Here is a 22851-nt window from a genome sequence, read left to right as displayed (position 1 = left end):
AGTGCCAGAAGCAGTCCCAGTGGGAAATATTCACTTTGAGAAGTCCGGTTTTATGGGATTACCACACTGTGGGAAGAATTCTATCAGGTCTTTGTTCTGTCTGTTCTATCATTTGATGCCTATCTACTAACAGCTTAAAAGTGCAAGACATAATATTGTAGGTACATTTTCTTATCTAAAATTGTTATCTAAAATTGTGCAATTTGATGACTCAAGTACAAAATTTTTCTGAAGCCCAGATAAGTGATAAATATTCTATCCAGCTAATGAGCTAACTATCAATCCAACTGGTATACATTTTCAATTTATTTGAGTATTTTATTCACTGAAAAATGAAAAAAAAAGAAATTCCATGCAACTGCAATACTTACAGTGTGAAAATCCACATCACACTTAAAAGTACATAGAAGAAGTTAAGATTTTAGAAATAGTGGCCTGAGATGTACTGCATAAACCGTAAGTTCACAATTGACTCAACTCATGACCGAAGGGGAAAAGTCCTATAACCAAGCTTTACAACTTCATCATCATCATGTATACATCTTGATTTCTGTAGTTCTATAGTACTATACCGAAAGGAATTTACAAATTCTGGATGAAAAAATATTTCAGAAATGTGAATTTAAATTTAAATTGAATCCCAGAGCACACAGTAAATAGACTGAGGTGTAAATCAGTAGAGCTCACAGAATCTCACCACTCCTGAATCTCCAACCCACACCATCAAAAAGGGTCTTCTCTCATTATATGTGAGAATTAATCATCAGCTGTAATTAATATCTAATGGTTGGCCACACCAACATGCCTGAAATGGACTCAGAATTTGTTTAGAGGGCATATGTCCAACAGAAACAGAACTATGGTGCCACCAAGTGGTTGAATAAAAATGACCATGCCAGGATTTGTGTCAGCAATCAAAATAAATTGCAGAGAATTTGAGAATTCAATTTTTAAAAAGATTATATATATATATATATACTCAAAGTAAAACTATGATGCAAGGTGGGTAGGTGTGTAGAGCAAAAACTGAAACAAAAGAACAAACAAAGGAAAAGGTGCTAGTGACGAGGAGAGCAACGGCCAAACTCGGGAGGAGCGGTCCACATACTGTATGCTCACCAAAGCAATTACCTGGGCATTTACACCAGGGGAATATGAGAGAAAATGAGAACCCATGAGGAGCTGGAAAGGGCAGGGCCATAACAGAAGTCAGTGAGCTGAGTGACTTAACACACCTTTCACGCTAGTAGATATTTAGTAAGATCTATCCACAATGCACATAGAAGGAAAGGACACAGAGATATCAGGCAAAGCTCATTGTTTACAGCTAACTCCCAGCAGGCTGCTGCAGCAGGGCACACCACCACGTGCTTCAGCTCAACAACTAATCTGGGACTCCCTACATGACCAGGTGCACTGGCCAACCAGTAAGCATTATCTCAGGCCTTTGATCCCTATGGCCCAATGGCCCGGGACAGATGGGTGTCTCTCATTTGGGGCCATGCAGGTTCTCACAGTATCATCAGGACTTCACTCTCCTTCAGGCCGAATTGGGTCTTGTACTTGTCAAACAGCTCCCTGAGGGAGTCCATGTACATGGTGTGGTAGCGATCCACAACCTCCTTACTGGGATTCTCAATCTTGGGCACTGTGATGGGCTGTCCCACTGAAAGATAAAGGCATTCAGGAAATTAGCACAGAACAACCTTGTCAGTTTTACTAAAAACCTAAATGCTCTTCAGATCAAATATGATGTATTTTTCAGACCTGGGTCAAATACATATTTGTTTTGGATTCAAATACTTTTCTGTGCTTTATTGATCTTGTCTGGTGTATTGGAACCAATGAAATACTCTCAAAAAGTGCAAACCCCACCTTCTGGTCATATTGGCAGGTCCAGTTACACCAGGCACGATCAACAGAGCACAGAAAAGTATTTGAGACCAAAACAAATACGTATTTGACCCAGGTCTGGTATTTTTCAATAATGCAAGAGATAATTACAATAGATTACATTATATACAGATGTGGTTACAATTACTAAGTACAACTGTAATAATTATACTTTGTCCACTGGTGAACAGGTGAGGCTAGGACTATAAAGTCGACTGCTCACCGACGGACGTGATGGGTTTGCAATAGGGCATGAAGCCCCAGGACTCAGGGGAGAACAGCCCCCGGCCGTGGAACAGACAGGGGGCAAACCCCAGCAGCTTCTGGGCTTTCTCCTGGAGGCGTCTCCACTGCGAGCCCTCCTCAAACACCAGCTGTCTGTACACCTCGTTCTCCCCGAATGAGTACACTGGCACCAGGTCCGCCCTGCCAGGAAAAATCAACGAGCTTCATTAAACACTAACGAACTTGAGACATCAGTCCTTTATCTTCCTAAGTGATTGTTAAGGGAGAAAACAGGCCACAAGCAAGCATATAACCATGTTCCAGGTACAAACAGAACTAAGAAGCAGGTAGTAGAACTGTGACATTTAATTCAGATATTACACAAAAGGGCATACATTAAATTGGTGCAGATAAAACCAAAAAAGTGAAGTGTTCATTTTCATTCCAAGGTGGAAAAAGTTCTCAAACCTACTGCCAGTTGGGAGGGAGTGAGTGGAATTTGTTTTTTTAAATGTTTGAATTGTTTGAATCTTAAAGGTGCATCTTGGAAAGGAAAATAACTGTTTTCAGAAAGATCACAACTCTGAACTATTAGAAGAGAGTTTCACACTTTCATAAATCTAACATTTGACTGCCCAGATAAAATGTGCTTCTAGCTTGCTATGATCACTAAATAAACCTCCTTATTGCCAGCATTCAGCTTAGCCAGAATGGCAAAAATGCTTATCTCAACAGCAAGCAAAGAGATTAGATACATACATTGGAATTTTTCATCCAAGCAAAAGGTCTTATACTGGCACAGTAAGAGATATTGTTTGTTTTAGGACAGAACAAATAAAAATATTTCCATTCTGTTAGCAACCTAATGTGAAAGCAAACCTTACTGCAAGATAAAACTATTTACTTTGCTGATTGTATTATTAGAAGGTAGACTACCGGTCATTTTGAAAAATAATGTTACCTAATAACATTATATAACCAGTTATATAATAATAAACATGCATAACAACTAATGACTTGAAAATGGTAGTATTATGAGAATAAATCAATATAAATGTCCTGAATGGCAATGTAAAAGCAGGCCAGAAGACAGCTGTAGCTAAACTAAAAATGCTTACCCCTTTTGCAGAGCCACCTTCACAAAGCCCTTGCGGTTCTTCAGAACGACTGTGTTGACCCCCGGAGTGCAGCCAAGAGACTCAGCAGCGCCGCCCACCACAATAACAACCGCATTACCCGTCCCATTCTGTGACAGGATGTAGTCGATCGTGGTACGCGTCACAGGACAGATACCTGAGAAAGCAAAAGGTCTGGTCATTGCATAACGAACAGGGTTAATTCTCACATGGTCCATAATTATTAACAGTCATTAATGATTAGTGATGTCAAACAAAGCAAACAAAAACACAATTAATCACAAAAAAACTATGTTTTAAGTGAAATTTTGAATTTCCCTAAAGTATCAAAAGACAGGAAATGAAATTGATCATCCCTAATGCTAACATCAGCCTGCTCTCCATCAAGGTGCATCAACACAGATCTTTAACAACTGCTGTAACAACTCTGTAAATGTCTGATGTACTTCAGACAACATTTGCTCACCATGGGGAAGACTGCTTAAGATATAAACCTTCTCTGTACAGTGTATTGTCAATTTTGTCAAACAGATAGCAAAGACAATACGATACCTAAAGTCAATAGAACTGGCTAGCCACATCGTTTTGCCCTTGCTTTACTGGATTCGACACATTATAGTTAGACTAACTGACTGCTTGCCACTTCAGATAGAGAGAGTGTATGACTGACTGGTTGCTCGGTGACGGTGTGTCTCCCTGCTGCCTGCGGTTACTGCAGTGATAGACACAAATGTCTCTTGTTGTTCTCATATTCCTTTAGCATTTTAGAACAATGGAATTATTAAAACTGGGAGAAGCTAGCCTGAGTTTGTAAGTTAGCATTGTGTTTCCCCATGTTAGGTCTATAGGCAATTTGGCGTCCAAATTTCGAATTTTGAGGTCTCATTCAAATCAAATAAAGTCTACAGGCATGAAAATATAAAAAGCACATGACTGACAGAATTAGGGGTCTTGTGTCGAGACTCGTTGGGTTTAAACTGAGTTATGTTTGCGCAAAATTAGCTCATTTTAAGAAGTATCCACAACATAGTAATGGCATAATGTAGCTATATCAAAATTGGTATTTGATGAGTCCATGGTGATTGTAGTCCACCTGCAAAATGTTATTGAGAAAAGCAAACCATACTGAAATATACAGGATATCCCACTTACCAACAGACATCAAATAGTCTCTGACTATGGGCATCCAGAAGTTACCAGCCAGGGTGGTCACAAAAGGCCTTATTCCAGGGAATTCCTTTAAGAATCCATTAACATCGGTTCCAAAGTTACAGAAGGCACCAAAACAAAATATTCCATGGGGATGATAGCCAAAAATGTAGTTTCTGCTAGGCGACAAGTTATGTGTCTTAACAAGCTGGGAAGAAAACAAAAAGATAGCAGCATTAATACAAAAGTCTCAATATATTGCTATGTTACCCAAGACCATGAAATGAATTTGAAAATTCAAAAAAGGGAGTATTTAGTCCATGTAAATTATCAGACATGGACAAGAGTACACCAAGCCGATGGCCTTGAACAAATCTCATTTGGCTTGCAGATGCAGATGTCCTATACCACTGATGCTACTTATGAGCTTTGTAGTTGAAGGTCAAAGTAGGAAGGCTGACTGTTTATGAATAAAGCCTGACAATGACAAGATTATAATAACTCATCACATGAGTGAGACATACTGCTGTTGGCATTAAATGCAATTCGTGAATTCTGTATGAGCATTTCTGGAAAACCTGTTTACCGTGAAACTGGTGCAGTGCCATCGTAATGCAGATACTGTGTGCTACAGCCACATCACAAACAAAGTAATCAAATCATAAACAAGAAAATAACTAGTTAATCTTGCTAAGAACTTGTCACAGTCAGGGAATTGTGGAAGGGAGAATGTGTGGGTTTGTGGGAGTGATGTGGTTAAGAATGTGTGACCTGGAGGGGAGGGTTGTTGGTGGGGGAGTGAGTGCGTTGGAGAGTTGTTGCTGATGGGTGACTATTTTCAGAATCTCAGATAGATAAACTCAGTCAACATAAAATCTAATCTTTTATTTAAAGGCTTCGTTGGATTATTGGGTTTTATTGGGCAGGAGCGCTTGAATGAAATATAAAAAGGTTTAATTAACTGTAGTAAAACTGCTACCCTAACTTGAACAACACTGCTTTGAAATAACCTGTTACTTGTGTACAATGACAGGTGCACTGCTATCAGGTGTGTAGGAGCTGCGGGATTTCTTCTAGAGCAGGCTAAGCATCTCTTTGGTAACCACCGGTGTGTTTTTGCTGCTTTCTTCTTATTTAATCTGTTACTGTGGTTTCATTAGTTGTCAGTTTTTAAAGTTGGTTGTTTTATTGTGTTTTGTTACTGCATAATTCTCTTGTATGTTTGCCAATGGGCTAGGTTACAGACAATCGTAGGTTTTCACATTCATGGTTTTGGAGAATTTACCTCCCACCTCCAGGACAGGTATTCTGATTTATGCCCATGTTTTCTAATTCTAAGTCACTCTGGATAAGAGCATCTGCCAAATGCCAATAATGTTATGTAATGTACAATGTTTGATATTACCTGTTGCCTTTTGTGCTATGTTATATATTTGATCACCTTCTTGAAACAACAATGCTTGCAAGTTAATACTGGACACAAAAACTAAGCTGTGACTGTTCCAGATGGTACTGGTGATGTGGAAATTTGACGAAAATCACTACTACAGCAAATGATAACCTTATTATTGAAATATATTTAAGATGTAAGCTTGGATTTAATCAACATTTTGCCTTAAACTTGATTTAGGACATTGAACAAGTCTTTTGAAAACAAGACCGTGTACCATGTGATGTACCTCTAAGGCATTTGTTATTGATTAGCATATACAACGTTTTCAGCTGTATTTTCTTAAATTGTTGAGTGACTGAAGTGAAGCCTCAGCAACCTTTTAATGGCTGGGCCTACCATTAGTGCTTGAAGTGAGCTGGAACTGATATTTTGCTCATAATTATGAGTACCAGCACTTTGGCTAGCATTCCGCTCCTTCTTTCTAGCATTCTTCTCACCCCAGGTCACAATCCCCCAACCCCCCCTCCTGGTCCACAATAGAAATTTCTCCACAGCCTCCCCCCCCCCACAAACCCTATGGTCCTTGATAGCAATCTCCACCCCCATTACATAGTTCATGGGATTTCATTCCCTTCCCATCTGGTTGCCCTAGTTCCAGCATTTAGTTTTTCCACTTTGAACACTGCCTACCATGTGCTGTCCTTCACTGACTTCCAAGGAGGATTGGCTTAGATTTGAGTCAAAGAATGGCAGATCCACCCATATGTGGCCTGGTGAAACATCAGTGGTCCATCACTGGAAAATGAGCACACTTACTCTGATAGGAAAGTAGTCTCTGAAGTAGGTCCATATGGTCCAGTTCCTCACCCAAGAAGCCCTCCGGCCAGCTGAGGAACCACAGGGATAAACCAATGAGATCATGTATCATATGACGCAGACAGGGTAAATGTATGCCAAAAGGAGACAGGCTCTCTGGAGTCAGTCAGTGTTCTCATGACTAGACTCAGCTTGCCTTGCTTAGGAGTGTTCCAGTCATAGATGAACCAAAGTGTGTATAAGGCAGGGATCAACCAGAAATCTGTACAAAACAAGTAGATGAGGGCTGCAGTGCAGGCAGCTCCTGGGGAAACAAATAGCAAATAAGTGTACTATTATTTATAATCCTCTAAAATTAAAATGAAAGACTCCCTGTATCCTTCATCTAGTCTAACATGAGACCCCCCCCCCCCCCCCCCCCCCCCCGCACCCCCAACCCCCAACCCCAACAGATCGACTGAGTACATTATTGCTGGTTTTGAGTTTCCAGCTATTTAGATGGCAAGACAGATTTGAAAGCAACAGTATGCAAGCATCAAATTGGCCAAACCAACTGTGTGCAGCTCCAGGTCGACAGTCCATATCACCCCCAGTAATGTGAATGTAGTGCTTCAAGTGAACAAGCCTCCTCATAACTGCTGTCCAGTTGACACTGCAGGTAGTACTGTACTGAACATATTTATTCATGATTTTATATGAATGTTTTGTTTTCAAATATAACATAGAACACAAATGTCACACCATTCATCAAAGATGAACCCAGACAGTTAGCAAAAAAGAAAACATCAGTTGTGCATCAAAGAGTATTTCTGTGTCAAAATTACCAGGTCAATATCACTTTAAAATAAAAAAGACTAACTTTGCCAAGATGGTGAGCATTTAAAAAAGACCAACAGATATGAATGTTCTCACCCATAATGAGGAAGGACAGTATCCACTGCAGCACAGAGATAACCCGTAAGTGTTTCTCCAGCTGGATTTTGGGCCCCCGGAGTGCCGTGGATCGGTCCTGCATGGCAGAGTTTGACCATGTACCTGTGAAGAGTTAATTCGTCACGCACTTGCAAAATCCCTTATGATTCTAATGTGGGTGTGTAGTAATTCCATTCACAGATGAAAAAAGTGAAGAGGTCACGACTCACAGAGAAGCTTTACTGTTTGCATCACAAAAGCATCAACCTTTTTTCAAGCACAACTATTCTGGGCCATTTTCCCAATGATGTCCTTAAATCAAGTATCAAGGATAAGTTATTTCCAGTCTTTAATCAGTCTCCCGGGGCTAAATATTTCACAGCAGCTCCAGCTTCTGTGTTCATCACTAGTGTGAACTAGTTGACTTTCAACGTCAAAGTAATTAATAGGCACCGTACTATACTGTATCTGAATCATTTAGCTAATTATGTGCAAGTAACTTGTTTGCTACCTGCCAACATTTTTTTTTACCTTAACTCTACCTTTACTACCTTAATTAAAATTTCTTTAGGTTAGTTATTTTCGTAAGCACTGAAAGTAAAGCACTGATAATTATTCTGGGAAAAGAGATTCCTGGTAACATGAATATTAGATTTTAACCATTTTATGTCACATGTAAAAACAGTAATACGTTAGTCTACGGCTGACTCGGGATTGCCTGAAAAAACGTGCAGAATTAGATTAATTCACCTTGCACGACACCAGAGCGCCGCAACAGACAAAATATAAAGTTTACTCACGTAGGACACCGGAGTATGCGGCAAGGATTGTCTTCAAAATTCCCATACTAGACAAATTAAGTGAATAAATTATTAGTGGCTAGTTTAATGCAGCACGTAAATTCGACAATACAAAGCTGAAAAGTTCCGCTATACTCGCATGATCCTCTTTATCTTATGGCTGCGCGGTGAGGGAATATCCTGGGAGGAGCAATGTTCGAAAAGGAAGGCTAATGTTAAAAGTGTTCCATTTGTCCGTATCGCCAATTTCTTTTTTTTCTTTTTTTTTTTTGTACGGCATGTTATTGGTACTCAGCAGCAGATTATTGCATTACAACTGTTTTGTTCTTCGCCGTGTCTTTCTCTTGTTTGCATTTTCCTCCCATTTTACACATTATAAAGGTCAAAATATATAAGTATATATTTATTTAAGTTCCTCAGTGATGAATACATTCCTATGAGCTTTTAAATGGGCAAGTCCTGTCAGCCGTTGAAACACATGGAATAAGTATTTTAATTGTATCTGTGTAGGCGGTTATTGACTATCCAGACCTTGCAGGCTAGTGAAGAGTATATGGACACAGAATAGACCCCAATGATGGTTGTGAAAGAGCATAGTAATTACAAATATTGTTTGTGTGTGTGTGTGTGAGAGAGAGAGAGAGAGAGAGAGAGAGAGAGAGAGTGGAAATGGAATGCTTTGTGCAACTGTTTTGTTGTAAAATGTTAACCTGTAATGAGAGAAAGACTGCAGGAGATATTCAACAAGAATAAACAATCAGTCATTATCAAGGAAGTGTGAACAAGCACGGAATCATCCAGACCTACGGCGCAACTCCCTTCCGTAGACACATTTTAGCTGGCACCACCTGCGCATGCGTCCTACTAAACGAAGCACCACCTTTGCATGCGTCCCACAAAACGTCTCTCAGAGGTCGTCCGTGAGTGAGTGAGTGAGTGAGTGAGTGAGTGAGTGACCACAATTTGCAATGCATAGCCCACAGGGCCAGTTCATGCACGCCGTGGGAAAAACAGGGAAGGCAACGCGCCCCCCACAAAACATTGTAGCGTGGTGGTTACCCTTGGCCTTGTGCTCTATCAGTATTTTGAGTGTTGTATCTTACATTTTGCCCTGGGAAACTACTGCTTACTCTCTAGTGAAAGGACAACTTGACAATGTTATTATATTGAGTCCATGCATGCATTATATTAACAACAGAAAGTGCTAAAATAGATAAAGCAAATCTTACATATGTGACATACTAAACTAATGTGTAGTCATTCACCCAGTTGAAAAACAAGGCATGTCATCATTGGATTTTATATGGACAGACATGGACGACTTTAGATTATACAAAAATATAACACCGGCCACAATAGTAGTGGTTGTAAAAATTACAGAGTGCTAGAAGCAAGAGACATGGGTACCAAGGACAACACGGTCAAAACAAAATTGTAGTGATCAGTGTTTGGCTAGTACTTAGCCCAAGGCCAGTACATTCCATGAGCCATATCCCAGTCTCAGCAGGTTATGCATCTGTTCAACTGCACTGCAGTCAATGTGTCATTTTTTTATGGCATTAGCATGCAATAGGCCCTTATTCTGAGGCTTTTGTTTCAGTATAAAGCTAAGACAAGATCAGCAGCAGATCAAGCATTCTATGCAGCTGTTATTTAAACTTTCAATTAATGTCCCACTTAATAAATGCAATTGTAATTGGCAAGCCACATGGCCATGACATGGCAAAAACTGTATCACATAGCTTTACACTGAACAAGTATGCTCATTGAGTAAAGTACGTTTCTTGAAAATATGCTTTATAGTATGAATTGCAATATTGTATGTGTTGTTATGTGCTGAAGAATTCTTATAATACAAAATGTATAGATATTTTAATGATAATCATGTTCTTTTATGTTATATCATTGCTTTTGATATGAGATGGGTCAGTATTATTCAGATGCATCAAAATGTATGCCTGTGTGTAAGTCTGTATCTAGTGATGAATAATAGGTTTTATTAATACATATTTTAGGAAGGCATCTTCTTTGTTGACATAAAAGCACAATAAATTGGCAGTATTTCTTAGGTAGGGAAGCTCAGCATTTTTAGCTGCCTGGTAGTAGTAAGCCATAGTCTAAGGGGCAGTGACTAAGCAATATTGGCATCATACTTTAACTATTATTTTTAGCATTGTCATTGTTGTAAGCAGTATCAATGTCACATTGTGGGTTTTTTTCTTCCTCCTCTTCCACCTTCTTTTTTATTTGCATTTTAATCTGGGGGAGAGAGAGAGAGAGAGAGAGAGAGAGAGAGAGAGAGAGAGAGAGAGAGAGAGAGAGAGAGAGAGAGAGAGAGAGAGAGAGAGAGAGAGAGAGAGAGAGAGAGAGAGAGAGAGAGAGAGAGAGAGAGAGAGAGAGAGAGAGAGAGAGAGAGAGGTGTTTTGCCCACAAGTTTACTGCAGCCTTTGTCACCTCAGCTCTGTCCCCTACTGGCTGAGAATCAAACGTTGCAATGCCAATGTGGATTATCATCCTACTTGGACAAAAAGTTTAATCATGCAACGTTCAGGAAATAGAGGACTTTATTAAACTTAGTATGATTTCTTAAATTGTCATTACAAAACAGGCACAATGAAAATGTAAGAAGCACATAGGCAGTAAAACACCATGTTGTGAAAAGTATCTACTTATAAAAGTGACTGTGTTCGCTGATCTTTGATCTGACCTAAATCTGTTGGATGTACTGCAAACTGAACTCTCTGTTAATGTCCAGCTGATTATGAGTAGTTCTGTACATTTCTCATAGTTGTAATTATGTTGGATATGTTATATTAAGGGATGTATGTAAAGTTGTCTGCATAGTTTAGTACTGTCTAGGTCTTTGCTCTTCACTGCTATTATTCTGACCTTGTATCGTACAACTGTGTTATGCTTCCCGGCATCCCCCTCCAGTTGTTTATCGAGCATCTTTCAAATGAATTCATTTTCTTACTAATGATTTTTTAAAATAATTGAGAATGTGGTTTGTATTGGCAGTAAATGTGAACAGTATTTGGTCTTGATGGCAGCAGAAGTGTTAGATGTAGATGTAGTCACAGCACATACATGGCAATGGAACAGTTGGATATAATTGCAGCAATATAATGTGCAGTGGTGAGATCCACAAACACAATAAGGGTGAACTGAAATGAAAGAAATCCTTGCATTTGCAATTCTACTGGCTCTGCATGAAGTAGCAGGTGTGATCACACAGTAAGTGGGTGTGTGTGGGTGGAGGCTGCAGGCTGTTGACCGCTTGTGAATGCAGTAACACCATCTGCTTACAGTCGATGAACAAAAAGTCCATCGCATTTCTGAAGAGGCAAAAGGGTCCACAGCCTCCTTTTTAGCACGTCTATATTCCAAATGGTCAACCAGAGGTCACAGATTCACATTGAGGATACATTATCGCATGCAGTAATTTCAGCACGATGGATATGGAAATGGAGACAATTATTATGGTTGCATTACTACAACTGCAATCCCATATTTAGCCATTAGTACAATGCCAGAATTTCAGAAATACCTTCTTTAGAAAATAAAGATTTAAAAAGTCAATACACAACCAAATGAATACACATGATTGAACGGTTAAAACTATGGGGAAAGTATTATTATAAAATAATCATAAGTCAGTAGGCTCGCTCATGGTAGGATCATAAAATTTATTTATGATGTATTTTAAAGGTATGCTTTTTTCTATAAATTATGTTAACACGGTGCAAGTCATTTTCGTCCATGTTTCTACGGGCAAAACTTGCTTCTCCCGTAGTTGTTCGCGCCTAGTACCCCTGCTATTCCTCCGCTCTGGAAAGAAAACGGTTAAACTGGTTTAGACTCCGCCCATATCGGTTCCCAGACGCTGACGCTGCAGCAGGTGATAAATCCAGTGCACAGACTCTGGCCATCTCCTCGGTTTTCTGAAGAAGAGGGTGGGGTCGTGTTCGTGCGCTATCACCCCTTGATCAGTATTGCTGTGCGGAGTGTTTGAATAAGTGAAACGCATCTTTCTATGCTCAACTGCCTTTCTGAAATAAGCCGGACATAAAGTGTAATGAAGCGGACGATTCTTCAATACCTGTTGTTTTTTTGCCATTCACTATGGATTAATATTCTCCGTCCTGAGATTCAACACTGATATTTATCTATTTCACACAGGATTTGCGAGGCCCGCGCACATCTGAACGTGGAGTACAATTTGATCGTGTAACTGGTCAATAATTGCGCTGATCATAGGTTTAAAATACGTTTGGTTTATTTTAGTGTTCCGCATTCATTTATTTTTGCATACGAAACATTTAAATCCTCGTATTTGAACATGGCATGGCCCTGCATCACCAGGGCTTGCTGCATTAACCGCTTTTGGAGCGACTTGGACAAAGCTGACATTGCAGTACCTTTGGTTTTCACGAAGTATTCCGATGTTGCTGAAGTGCAGCGCCTCCATTTGCAGCCACAACCAAAACAACCGCATCCCCAGGCATGGGCCAGCGCGGTCGCCATAGAAACGCAGCCTTCCCACAGGCAACATGAGGCTATAGCTCGGGCTCCACCCGCGACCGGGGCTGCTGCTAGGGCTGTTAGAGAACCAACCAGCGCATCTGTGATGCGCCAGGATTTCAAAGCTTGGAAAGTGCGACCGGAACCCAGTTTCAAACCCAAAAACGAGTATCACCGTTCGGAGACACCTTTTAACAACGAAACGCAGTATCAGAAGGATTTCAAGCCGTGGCCGATCGCACGACGGGGAGACCACCCGTGGATTCCCAAACCTAGCCCCAGCCCCAGCCCCAGCCGGAGTAAACAGCCTCCGCGGCCCAAGTCTGCTCCCGTGCAGACAGAGGATGACAGCGGTGTGGAGAAAAGTGTGATCGCTGACAAGGTGCAAGAGAAGGACACGAAGAAGCTTGTGAAGAAAGACAAAGTAGCCGAGAGGAGGGTGAGCATCAAAATAGAGCTACCAGAACCTGGAGGTGTCGCTGTGGAGGGTAAAGGACGAGCGGCTGCAGACGCACTAAACCGACAGATCAAGAATGATGTTGCTGCCGGGAGCTCATACAGGTATGTATTTATTAAACTACGTCTGTTTTACGCGATGGCGCTATTACAGTGTATTTAACGCATTGAACCAGTTTGGAAATATTGCAAGCTGCTTGTTAAAACAAAGTAACCTCGAAACTGCAGTGTTTGAAGTGCCATGTAGTATAGGTCAAAATAAGCTATTTGCTTGTAGGTAACATACATCTTTATCCTATGTTTATTAAAAAAAGGGATTGAAAACTACAGAGCTGTCCCTAGTCTTTTGGGGCCCTTGGCAAAAAAAAAAAATTGGGGAGGCCTCTCCAAAGCTCCTGCTGTCATAGGAAGGTGAGAGAATGGGGCCCTGGACAAGAAGGCGGGGCCCTAGGTGCTGTGCCTGATCTGCCAAGTGGGATGGACGGCTCTGGGAAACTATCAAATTCTCTTTTGCTGTGGTAACCTGAGGAGGAGACGTGATTGGAAGGGAATTCAAGGCATGGCATATCAGTCAGTCAAGCAAGCAACCAATCAATAAACCTCTTTTCCTTCATCGTGTCACTTGTTTTACTTGACACAATGAGTCAGGGCCTTTGTGAACTGTGCAGAGCATTATTATCTTTTTGTCTACTGCACAGGGCTCCATCTCTGTAATGAGGCAATGGATTTATTTGCTCCAGGGAAAAGGCTGCCTCCAACTGTCTTACTGACCTCAGGCTTTAAACAGCCTGAACATTTTCTGGGAAGGCCCTCCTTACCGTGTTGCTAGCGAGCCAAACCCTGTATTGCTTCAACTGCTCACCACGAGTGTCCAAGTGTAGTGGAGCTGCTGGCTTAGAAATATGTTTGAAAGCCAAAGCTATTCACTGTGCCTGATGGGAGTCTGGGGTTTCCTATGATAAGAAACCTTATAACGGAGCAGTACATTAGATATGCAGTCAGTACTGAATTGATGAAATTGGTTTTGATGTTGTGCATTCTTACTTTTGTATGGAATGGATAGATGTGCGAACGATTGGAAATGAGTTATATTATTGCTTATAATGGGGGAGGGGTGTACGGGGATGGAGGCAAAACTCAAGGCAGTTGTAAATGGTGGGTTTGTCTTGTGGGCAGTGTATGTGTGCAGCTAGCATGGTGGGTGCATGCGGGAGGTGACAGTTGTCTGCCCAGTGATGTAATGAAGTCTAAGGCGGATACACACAAACCTTTGTGTTGGGTATAGAACAACTCCAGTGGGGCAGTTGGAACTGCAGTGACTTGCGTGCATGTAGGTCTGATGTAAGAGAAAGCAGTCAGCTGTTATCTGACTTAATCTTTTTGCACACTGCAAAAATATTGGGTACCTAAGATGGGGATCTGGAATTCAAAGGGGTGGAGTAAGGGAATTTTACATTTACTCATTTTGCAGATGCTCTTATCCAGAGTGAAGTAAAGCATAAGCTAATGCAAGTAAGCAATTCTTTCTAGTCCTGGAAAAAAGTTGAGACCTATGATAAGGTTAACGACTTATTGCCATAAAATAATCCTGCATACATAATAACGTCTGGTCAGGAATTAGGACTTATACATTGAGCCAGTTGCAGACTACCATGAGTCGGTCTGGTCATTGCAGGTAGCTCTTTACTCCACTAGAGGGCAGTGATGAAAAGGGGGGGACTCCAGGATCCACTGCCTCACTGGTTAGTAATTACTGTTAGCATTATACTGTATATAGTGTCAGTAGCATTATATATCAGTGAGCAGAGAACCCATGCAAGTCTGTAGGGTTGTATGGTGGGTTATGGTAGAGAGGGGTTGCACTCTTGAACTCCTAGAAAGCAAGGTCTATAATTCACTGCATTCTACAGTCTAACCAGTAGTGATCAGGAAGTGGTACACTGTAAAATAGCCCAGACCAGGGGCACTGTCTTCTCTCTGTTACATAATCATGTTGTGTACATTTGATTTCTGTGTGCTTCAGCTTTTTCTGTCAAGTACCTGTTTTTTCAAGTCCTTGATAAAAATTGGCATGCTATTTGAGTTGGTTCCTGGTGATAAGTGCAATGTTGGCAGTCTCAGTGTTCCAGTACCGTATTGCCGCAGAAGTATTATTTCAGAATCGATGGAAACCTCACATTTATTTCTGCCCTTGGGCACATGACGTAAGTAACAACCCTTATATCTCTACATTCTGCAATGGCTGCCATTTGAAAGAGCTGTAATATAAACGCACATCATCAGTTGTATAGGCTATAACTTTTCTCTCCCGGTTATGCATCAGGTTTTGAATCGTCAGAAAAGGATTTAATTAAGTTTCCTGGAAAATGTTACTGTTTGTTATTACAGTGCAATCTTGGAGTTCCCGTTCATTCATTTAAAAAATGTTTTCAAGTACAGTATCCTTGATGCATTAATTCATCAGATTGTTTGTTACTCTGAGTACTCTGTTGAAAATGTCTGTGTAAAGCCAGCCATTCCTGTATGCTGCTTCATCTAATTCCTACGCTGTGCGGTACTACAGTGGTGTGTTACAGTGGCTCATAAAGTAAAACTTGACAGATGCAGCACCGGTTGGTTATTTGTGTGTCCCTCTAAGTGCCTTGGTGTATACAGTCCTCAAGGCAAAGCTCATATAGATGTTGATCTGTCAGAAAGTTATTTTCAAAGGAACAGGTCACATTACAGTCCCGTTTTACTGGAGCTTTTCTAGCCTTTCTCCATAGACTGTGAAACATTTTCTTAATGGGAAGATTGGTTGGTTTCCTGCTGGCTCATCGTGATATGCTGCGATTCTGACATTGGGGCAGAGATTGTCATAGATGGGCATATTCGCAGTGCAGTATTGATTTTTTTTTTCTCAACCCTCATTCTGCTTTTATAGCATTACTGAATCGATACAGTCCCTCACATGAGCTATAAAGGGACTCGGATTGCAACAATATTAGCACTACCCCCCCACCCCCCACCACCCCTCCATATGCTATTGCTTATTTGTTTTTACCGGGGTTACATACATGCTTTACATTTCCGTATTGTCCATTTAGAAAAGCTGTGATTTCACATTCACTGCTAAAAATTGCCCCGCCCAAAATACCAACCAAAAACCTTCCACAAAGAAGTCCAGGTTCATACCCTGTGCGATGATACGAAACCAGTGAAATATGAAATGATGTTTTGGGAGCAGAGAGAGACGGAAGGAGAGTTAAAACTGGTTAACTGGTTGTAAACGCGAGGTTGTTCAAAATGTGGTTTTGGCTGTGTTGTAGGAGACTCCTACTATGTAGAGAGAAGGGAACAGCATGAATTATTGAAAGCCTTGTGTACTCATCCAAGAGAAATGTCGTCGAAGTGCCCTTCTTCCGTGGTTCCTGCCTTCTGTTTATGTGCATGTCCTTTGTCTTCATTTCTACGCAACCGTGTTTTTGCAAAACAATGAGGAATTTTACTGGGAACAGCTCTAGCCATTTTGAGCAGATATCAAATAATGTTGTCTTCCTTATTTACAGTGTTCTTCCATTTCAAATCAATGAATACTAAAATCTTCTGAGTCATTTTGTTATAACTGCAAGGAAACAGGGTGTTTCTAAAACAAAAATCCATTTTGAAGTGTAATGCAGGTTTACGGAATAATAACATGGGATTATTTGTTTTGCATTCGTTCCAGTGAAGCATTAATGCAAATCGGGTAATTTGGTATTGTTTTCAGGAACGAGTTCAGAGCCTACAAAGACGTGAAGCCGGTGAAGCCCATCAAGGCCAAGTCCCAGTACAAGCCACTGACGGGAGAGAAGCCCAGCCTGGAGACCAGCTACAGCGCCACCTACAGAGGGGAGCAAGTGAAGCAGCAGCCCGCGGACAACAAAGCGCTGGACCGTCGGAGGATACGCAGCCTGTACAGCGAGCCCGGGAAAGAGCTCAGCAAGGTAGGAACGCCGCGACGCAGCCTGTACAGACGAGCCCGGGAAAGAGCCCAGCAGGGTAGGAACGCCGCGACGCAGCCTGTACAGACGAGCCCGGGAAAGAGCCCAGCAGGGTAGGAACGCCGCGACGCAGCCTGTACAGACGAGCCCGGGAAAGAGCTCAGCAAGGTAGGAACGCCGCAATGCAGCCTGTACAGCGAGTCCGGGAAAGAGCTCAGCAAGGTAGGAACGTCGCGATGAAGCCTGTACAGACGAGCCCGGGAAAGAGCTCAGCAAGGTAGGAACGCCGCGACAAAGCCTGTACAGACGAGCCCGGGAAAGAGCTCAGCAAGGTAGGAACGCCGCGATGAAGCCTGGCGCACAGAATTATGGGATCATACCGCGTGGCATCCAGGATTTGCAACCAGGAAATTCTTTCATATCTCGCTGTAGGCATGAAACAGGCATGTGCTGTGATCACGTGCTCGTATTTTTTACTGCCAGGCCTATCATGTATGCACTCAAATAATGAATCATTCTGAATGTGACTTGTCTTTTACAGTAAACTGAAATTCACACACTCACACCCCTCCAAGACCCCCCACCCCACAAAAAACATCTGTTTTAATCCCCCCCCCCTCTCTAAATACTGACAGATTAAAAACAGAGGAGGTAAAGCTAAGAAAATAAGTTACATTTTGTCCGGATGTAATAAATAGGACATGGAAAAATAGATGTTCAAGTTAAAAACATCACATTGGGAAAACCAGAAATATCATGTGGGTTTTGTCACAAGGAATACTCTACATATGCTACATATGTGCATACATGAATTTATGACTAGATCCTGAAAAGAGGTACGGTTGGTTAAAAGCTGGAATTCCAGCAACCCATTTTCGTCACCCAGTAAGTTTAAAAATGACCTCTGCTTTTGCCTTCTCAGGTTGAGAGGCCAAACACACCACGCTCAAAACCAAAAAAGACAACGGCGACAACTGACCGCAGCAAACAAGCGAAGAAGTCCAAAGATAAACAGGTCTCCTCGGTCCGAGGTGCCAAGAAAAAGGCTCCTGTGACTACCGTTGAGGCCAGGCCAGAGGAGGGCTGCAAGGAGAAAAGCAAAGAGACGAACAACAAACTAGCAGAGGCAAAGGAGTAAAGTCATGTTCCTCGGGGGATTTTTGCAGGGGTTATGGGGGGTGGGGGGTGGATTCAGACTAAATTAGAGGGCTTTTATCCCCTTGTCCAGTGTCTGTCTCAATCAGCTTTTGTTTTCCATGCATCTAGTCTGTGCTTTGCGGGTCTGTGAGCACCAAGTTGTGGCTGTCATTTTCCCCGTCTCTCAGCTTTGCATCATTCCCCCACACCTTATTGAGGGGAGTGCGTGCATCTGTCACCGCATCCACTCCTTCCGCCGTTCATCGATTCCTGTCTCTGCTCCAGGTTTCCATGGTGACACACCCACTCGTGTAGGCGGCAGACCCTTCTGTTAGGAAACTAGTTTTGCACAGAGCTGCCGGCACACATATCTGTATGGTTGTCTTAACTACAGCCACGCAGATCATTTTCTTGAATTTGCTGATGTTTTGTAAAGGTAGAAGCGGTAATGAAGGTGCTTTAAAATTTGCATTCATTTCAAAAGGTTTCACGCATCATAATTCTGGATCCTGAATTTGGGGAGATTCCCCAGTACAGGAGCAGATGCTCAGTGCGCAGTACGGTATCGCAGGAGTGTCCTGATCTTTTCATTTGTGTCCTGCACTAATCTTTAGGAGTGATAAGCTGGTTTGACAAAATTTCTGCTTTTGATATTTTATTTATTTATTTATTTTTACCCATTATTCCCATTACCTCAATACCTCCAGGTGTTATATTTCAAATATTTAGCATAAAAATTCAAACCGCGCCCATTCCACAAAGTATTTCAGGCTGTACTGTTGTTACCTCCATTTTCTGGACCTTGACTGATTTAATTGTTGTAAAGCTCACTCAATTATCGTTTGACATAATAGAGGAAAAATGGTTTCCTCAGTTTAGTTGCCAAGAGACTACAACAAGTTACTGTAATACAATTACCAGTTATTGGATGTAAAGCTGTTGTCTGCGAATAGCACTAGAGCAGTGTGTTCTCCTTGCAGTACCAAATGCAAAGGAAAAGAGGAAAAGAATTGTTTAAAAGTGTAGCAATATTAATTTATTAATCCATGCATTATGATTATAAGTAAGATTAACATTTAAATACAGGACTGATTGATTGACAAACTAAAGATCAGTTTCCCATATTATGCAGTCATTGGAAGCAGCCAGTTGATGCTGAAAGAAAGGCCAGGTAGAGGACTACAGATAACAGCATGTAAGTATTTGCCAGTTCTTTCCTTATGTGCAGCATATGTGCAGCTCTAGCCATTCCTTATTTCGATTCAGTGGACAGGCGTACAGTATGCAAGACCATACTGGATATGGATGTAAGGCGGATGGAATAATGTGGAATATTTGCCGGAGTTTTAATGTAGTTATTCTAATGTGAGATTTTGAAAAGGAAGTTGTTATGAAAATGATGTCACTAGCATTTGCTTTTTTGCTCATTCTTTCTGGAGGCCTAATTTGATAGGGAAATATAGGACACACAATAGTTTTAGTGATCTAGTACTTTTATACTGTTGCTGTAGTAACCCTGTTACGTTACACAAAGGAGGACACCGGTCTTTTTGTTTTAATAGTTTTTCTTCATGTTTTCTTCAACTATTGTTTTTATTATGTGTTTAAAAGTTCTAATGGTGCAGCAGTACTATAAGCTGAAACATTTTGCATTTTGTCCTATTTCATGTAAATCACCTGCACGTGCTCTCTCTCTCTCTCGATCTTTATCTTGCCTCTTTCATCAGCTAAAGCCGATGGACTTTCCTGGAAATTGCATGTATAGTGTTGGAGGAAGGTTTTGAAAGCGTTTCACTTGTAGTTGTTAAAGCAACAGACAAACAAACAAAAAAAATTTGATCTTAAATTTACCCAGAATTTGCCTATAGTTGCTATTGAATCCAGTTCACTGCTGTAGAACTCTCGCCACTTAGACAATATAATCTTGGCATATGTATTATCTTTCTTTGTAAATGATGTGTGTAACTGTTTCAGATGTGATTAGCCTGCCTCTGAACTGCCGTGACAGGACAGGAGTGTGTGGTATAAGACTTTCCTTGCTTTCAGTGACACCCCACCTAATATGCTACTCACCTCACCCCCCATCTAATCTCATCTGTCTCGTATACAAATACAACTTCTCCTTCTCTAACCTGGCAGTGTGTGTCTCCTGGTGGTGCCAGCCAACCGGGAGTAAGTGTTGCCCTTCATTATGAGTCCCCTCGCTGATGTTCTGTAGCGTTTGCTTGGTGCCGTTATCCCAGGTTGGACGCACCATGTGCTGAGCACGTCACCCTTCGGTGCTATCTCTCTCATGCTATAGGTCTGAAGAAAGCGAACGAGAAAAAAAGGAAATGGTAAAAAATGTTGGGTGTGTGGGGGGGAACCGTAGAAGGACATGTATTAAAGGTATGATTTGATTGTGACGTGTTTGTGTTCTCTGCTTGCTCTTATTGAAATTATTAATAAATGCAAAAAGGAGACCAAAAGAAAAAAACGTGTCATTTTTTCTTAAATGAAGGTTATGGACGGTGTGTATGTCATCATTTTGTCCAAGCCAGAGTGGAAATAATAACAGGACCCTTAAATAAAGAGCTAAAAGCCTCCTTCTAAAAGCTAAAATGCTTTGTGGATGTTCAGAAAGTCAATGTTAGAATAGGGACGTGCAAATGTAATTTACAGGAACTAATATCATTTTTTAAAAAGGTATATTTATTTAAAGGACTGTACATAAACTGCTCCAATATGCACATAAAGTAAATGTTACAAGGATGGCCAGTCATTGGATTTTACAGTGAACTTCGGAGATGAGACTCAACCAAAGTGGGGTGTTTTTATTTACAAAAGTGGCCCCAACTATTATACAACCATTTATATACATATATAAAACAAAAGAATCAACACATGAAGTATACCCATTCAATTACGCGCACCACTGTCAGCCACTTTACTGACAGCAAATGACCTGCTTACTCTACATTATCCAGACTATACCATTTCCATACAATATTCAGTTATCTCAGAAGAAATGGTAATATGTATTTTTACACATGGAAATCATTATACATATATTATCAGTTGCTACTTTATATCTAATAAGCACATATCTAATTGGGTGTGAGAAAATACTGCGAATACACTTAATGGTCTCCCCCGTCTAAAATAGCCAATTCTTCTTTTCCAGCGCTTCCAAGAAAATTGCACAGAATTGTCACGTCAGGATGACGTAATTCAAGTTTGAATATGAAACAAACGGAACAAACAATGGTTAGTAGCTAACTCCTAACGTTGCGTTTATTGAACATGGTATGCTAAAATAAATCAGTTTAATGTTTGAAACCAGATGTGGATGTTTAAGTGATTTGCAGTTTATTATTGTGGTGAACATCCCTTCCTACCTCCCTGTAGTCTCTAATTCACTATGTAAGCTTAGGTTTGTAGCTAGGTAAGCTGTTTATCTTAGTTTATTTTAGTTATTGCACTCCTGCCTACTTATTAGTTGTATTATTTGAATAGACTGCTTGGTTGCTGCTTTTGTTTGTGTTGATCAGATTAACCTACAAGTTAAACTACTTGGTCGCTCCATGCACTTGGAACTGTAGGCTACGTCCCCCTAGGGTTTTCAACACACTTGTTCCTGGTTATGGTTATACACTTTGTTGTCGCTCTGGATAAGAGCGTCTGCCAAATGCCTGTAATGTTATGTAACGGATTTATAGTAGCGAATGTGACAAACTGGCAAACATAAATGGTGCGCACTGCATTTATGGAAGCGGAGTACTCGCACAAAACTGCTACCATAGCTGGGAGCCAATTGGTAATCTACCAGATGAGCTACACTTCCCCTGCAGGATGAAGTCCAGTCTCCTGCTTGGATTTTTGGTCACAGCTAACTATTCACAGCCCACAACTGAAGTATGATATCTTAGCAATGGGGTTTTTTAAATAAAGGAAATAACCACAAATTAATAGTAAGACTGAATATTTTGATTGGATACTTGGTAATGTTTTACTTAACGATTCTTTGAGTTAATAGCTTAGTATGAAATACTCTTACTGGCTTGATGTATGGGAAAGATGCTTCAGTGTGCCTCAGTGTTGCTAGATAATGAAATGAAGGGGAAGAAATTACTGCTACTCATTTTGGATATTAATTTTTTATCTGGACATAAAATTCTGAGGCTGTAATGTTTGCTCGGGTAAATGAGATTTGTCGGCTGTGTTGGGCTAGCCACAGCAAGAGAAAGTGACTTTGGTGCACTGTTTCTTCCTACACCACTCTCCCATCGCTCACCAATAATACAATCACATTTGACAGGAAGTAAATGTCTCAGGTCAGAGGTGCGACAGTCGTCTTTTCTGCAGCGTTGTTACTTGAAATCCCATACTTGCTTAATTGGAAGAAAAACTGGGCAATTGGCAAATTACAAACTGTGCTTTTTCTCATTATCTCTATATAAACCTACCTGTGA

General features: G+C 40.9%; 2 protein-coding genes across 2 annotated transcripts; one reads left to right on the top strand and one right to left on the bottom strand.

The window, feature by feature from the left end:
- Positions 1-288: 288 nt before the first annotated feature.
- Positions 289-8526, bottom strand: LOC118209231 (diacylglycerol O-acyltransferase 2-like). The gene is made up of 8 exons (XM_035384401.1): positions 8325-8526; positions 7525-7647; positions 6809-6916; positions 6613-6683; positions 4407-4611; positions 3237-3411; positions 2117-2319; positions 289-1666 (listed from the first exon to the last, which is right to left on the bottom strand). The coding sequence occupies exons 1-8, from the start codon at positions 8368-8370 to the stop codon at positions 1512-1514; spliced, it is 1086 nt and encodes a 361-aa protein (XP_035240292.1). The 5' UTR covers positions 8371-8526; the 3' UTR covers positions 289-1511.
- Positions 8527-12183: 3657 nt separating this feature from the next.
- LOC118208835 (microtubule-associated protein 6 homolog) lies at positions 12184-20876 on the top strand. Its single transcript, XM_035383759.1, has 3 exons — positions 12184-13406; positions 17050-17266; positions 18186-20876. Exons 1-3 carry the CDS (start codon positions 12664-12666, stop codon positions 18399-18401), a joined length of 1176 nt encoding a protein of 391 aa, XP_035239650.1. The 5' UTR covers positions 12184-12663; the 3' UTR covers positions 18402-20876.
- Positions 20877-22851: the final 1975 nt, after the last annotated feature.

This window comes from Anguilla anguilla, chromosome 12 (genome assembly GCF_013347855.1).
Source record: "Anguilla anguilla isolate fAngAng1 chromosome 12, fAngAng1.pri, whole genome shotgun sequence".
In the NCBI taxonomy this organism is placed as follows: domain Eukaryota; kingdom Metazoa; phylum Chordata; class Actinopteri; order Anguilliformes; family Anguillidae; genus Anguilla; species Anguilla anguilla.
Note: the sequence above shows the minus strand (reverse complement) of the source record. Positions and strands in the feature narration are given on the sequence as shown.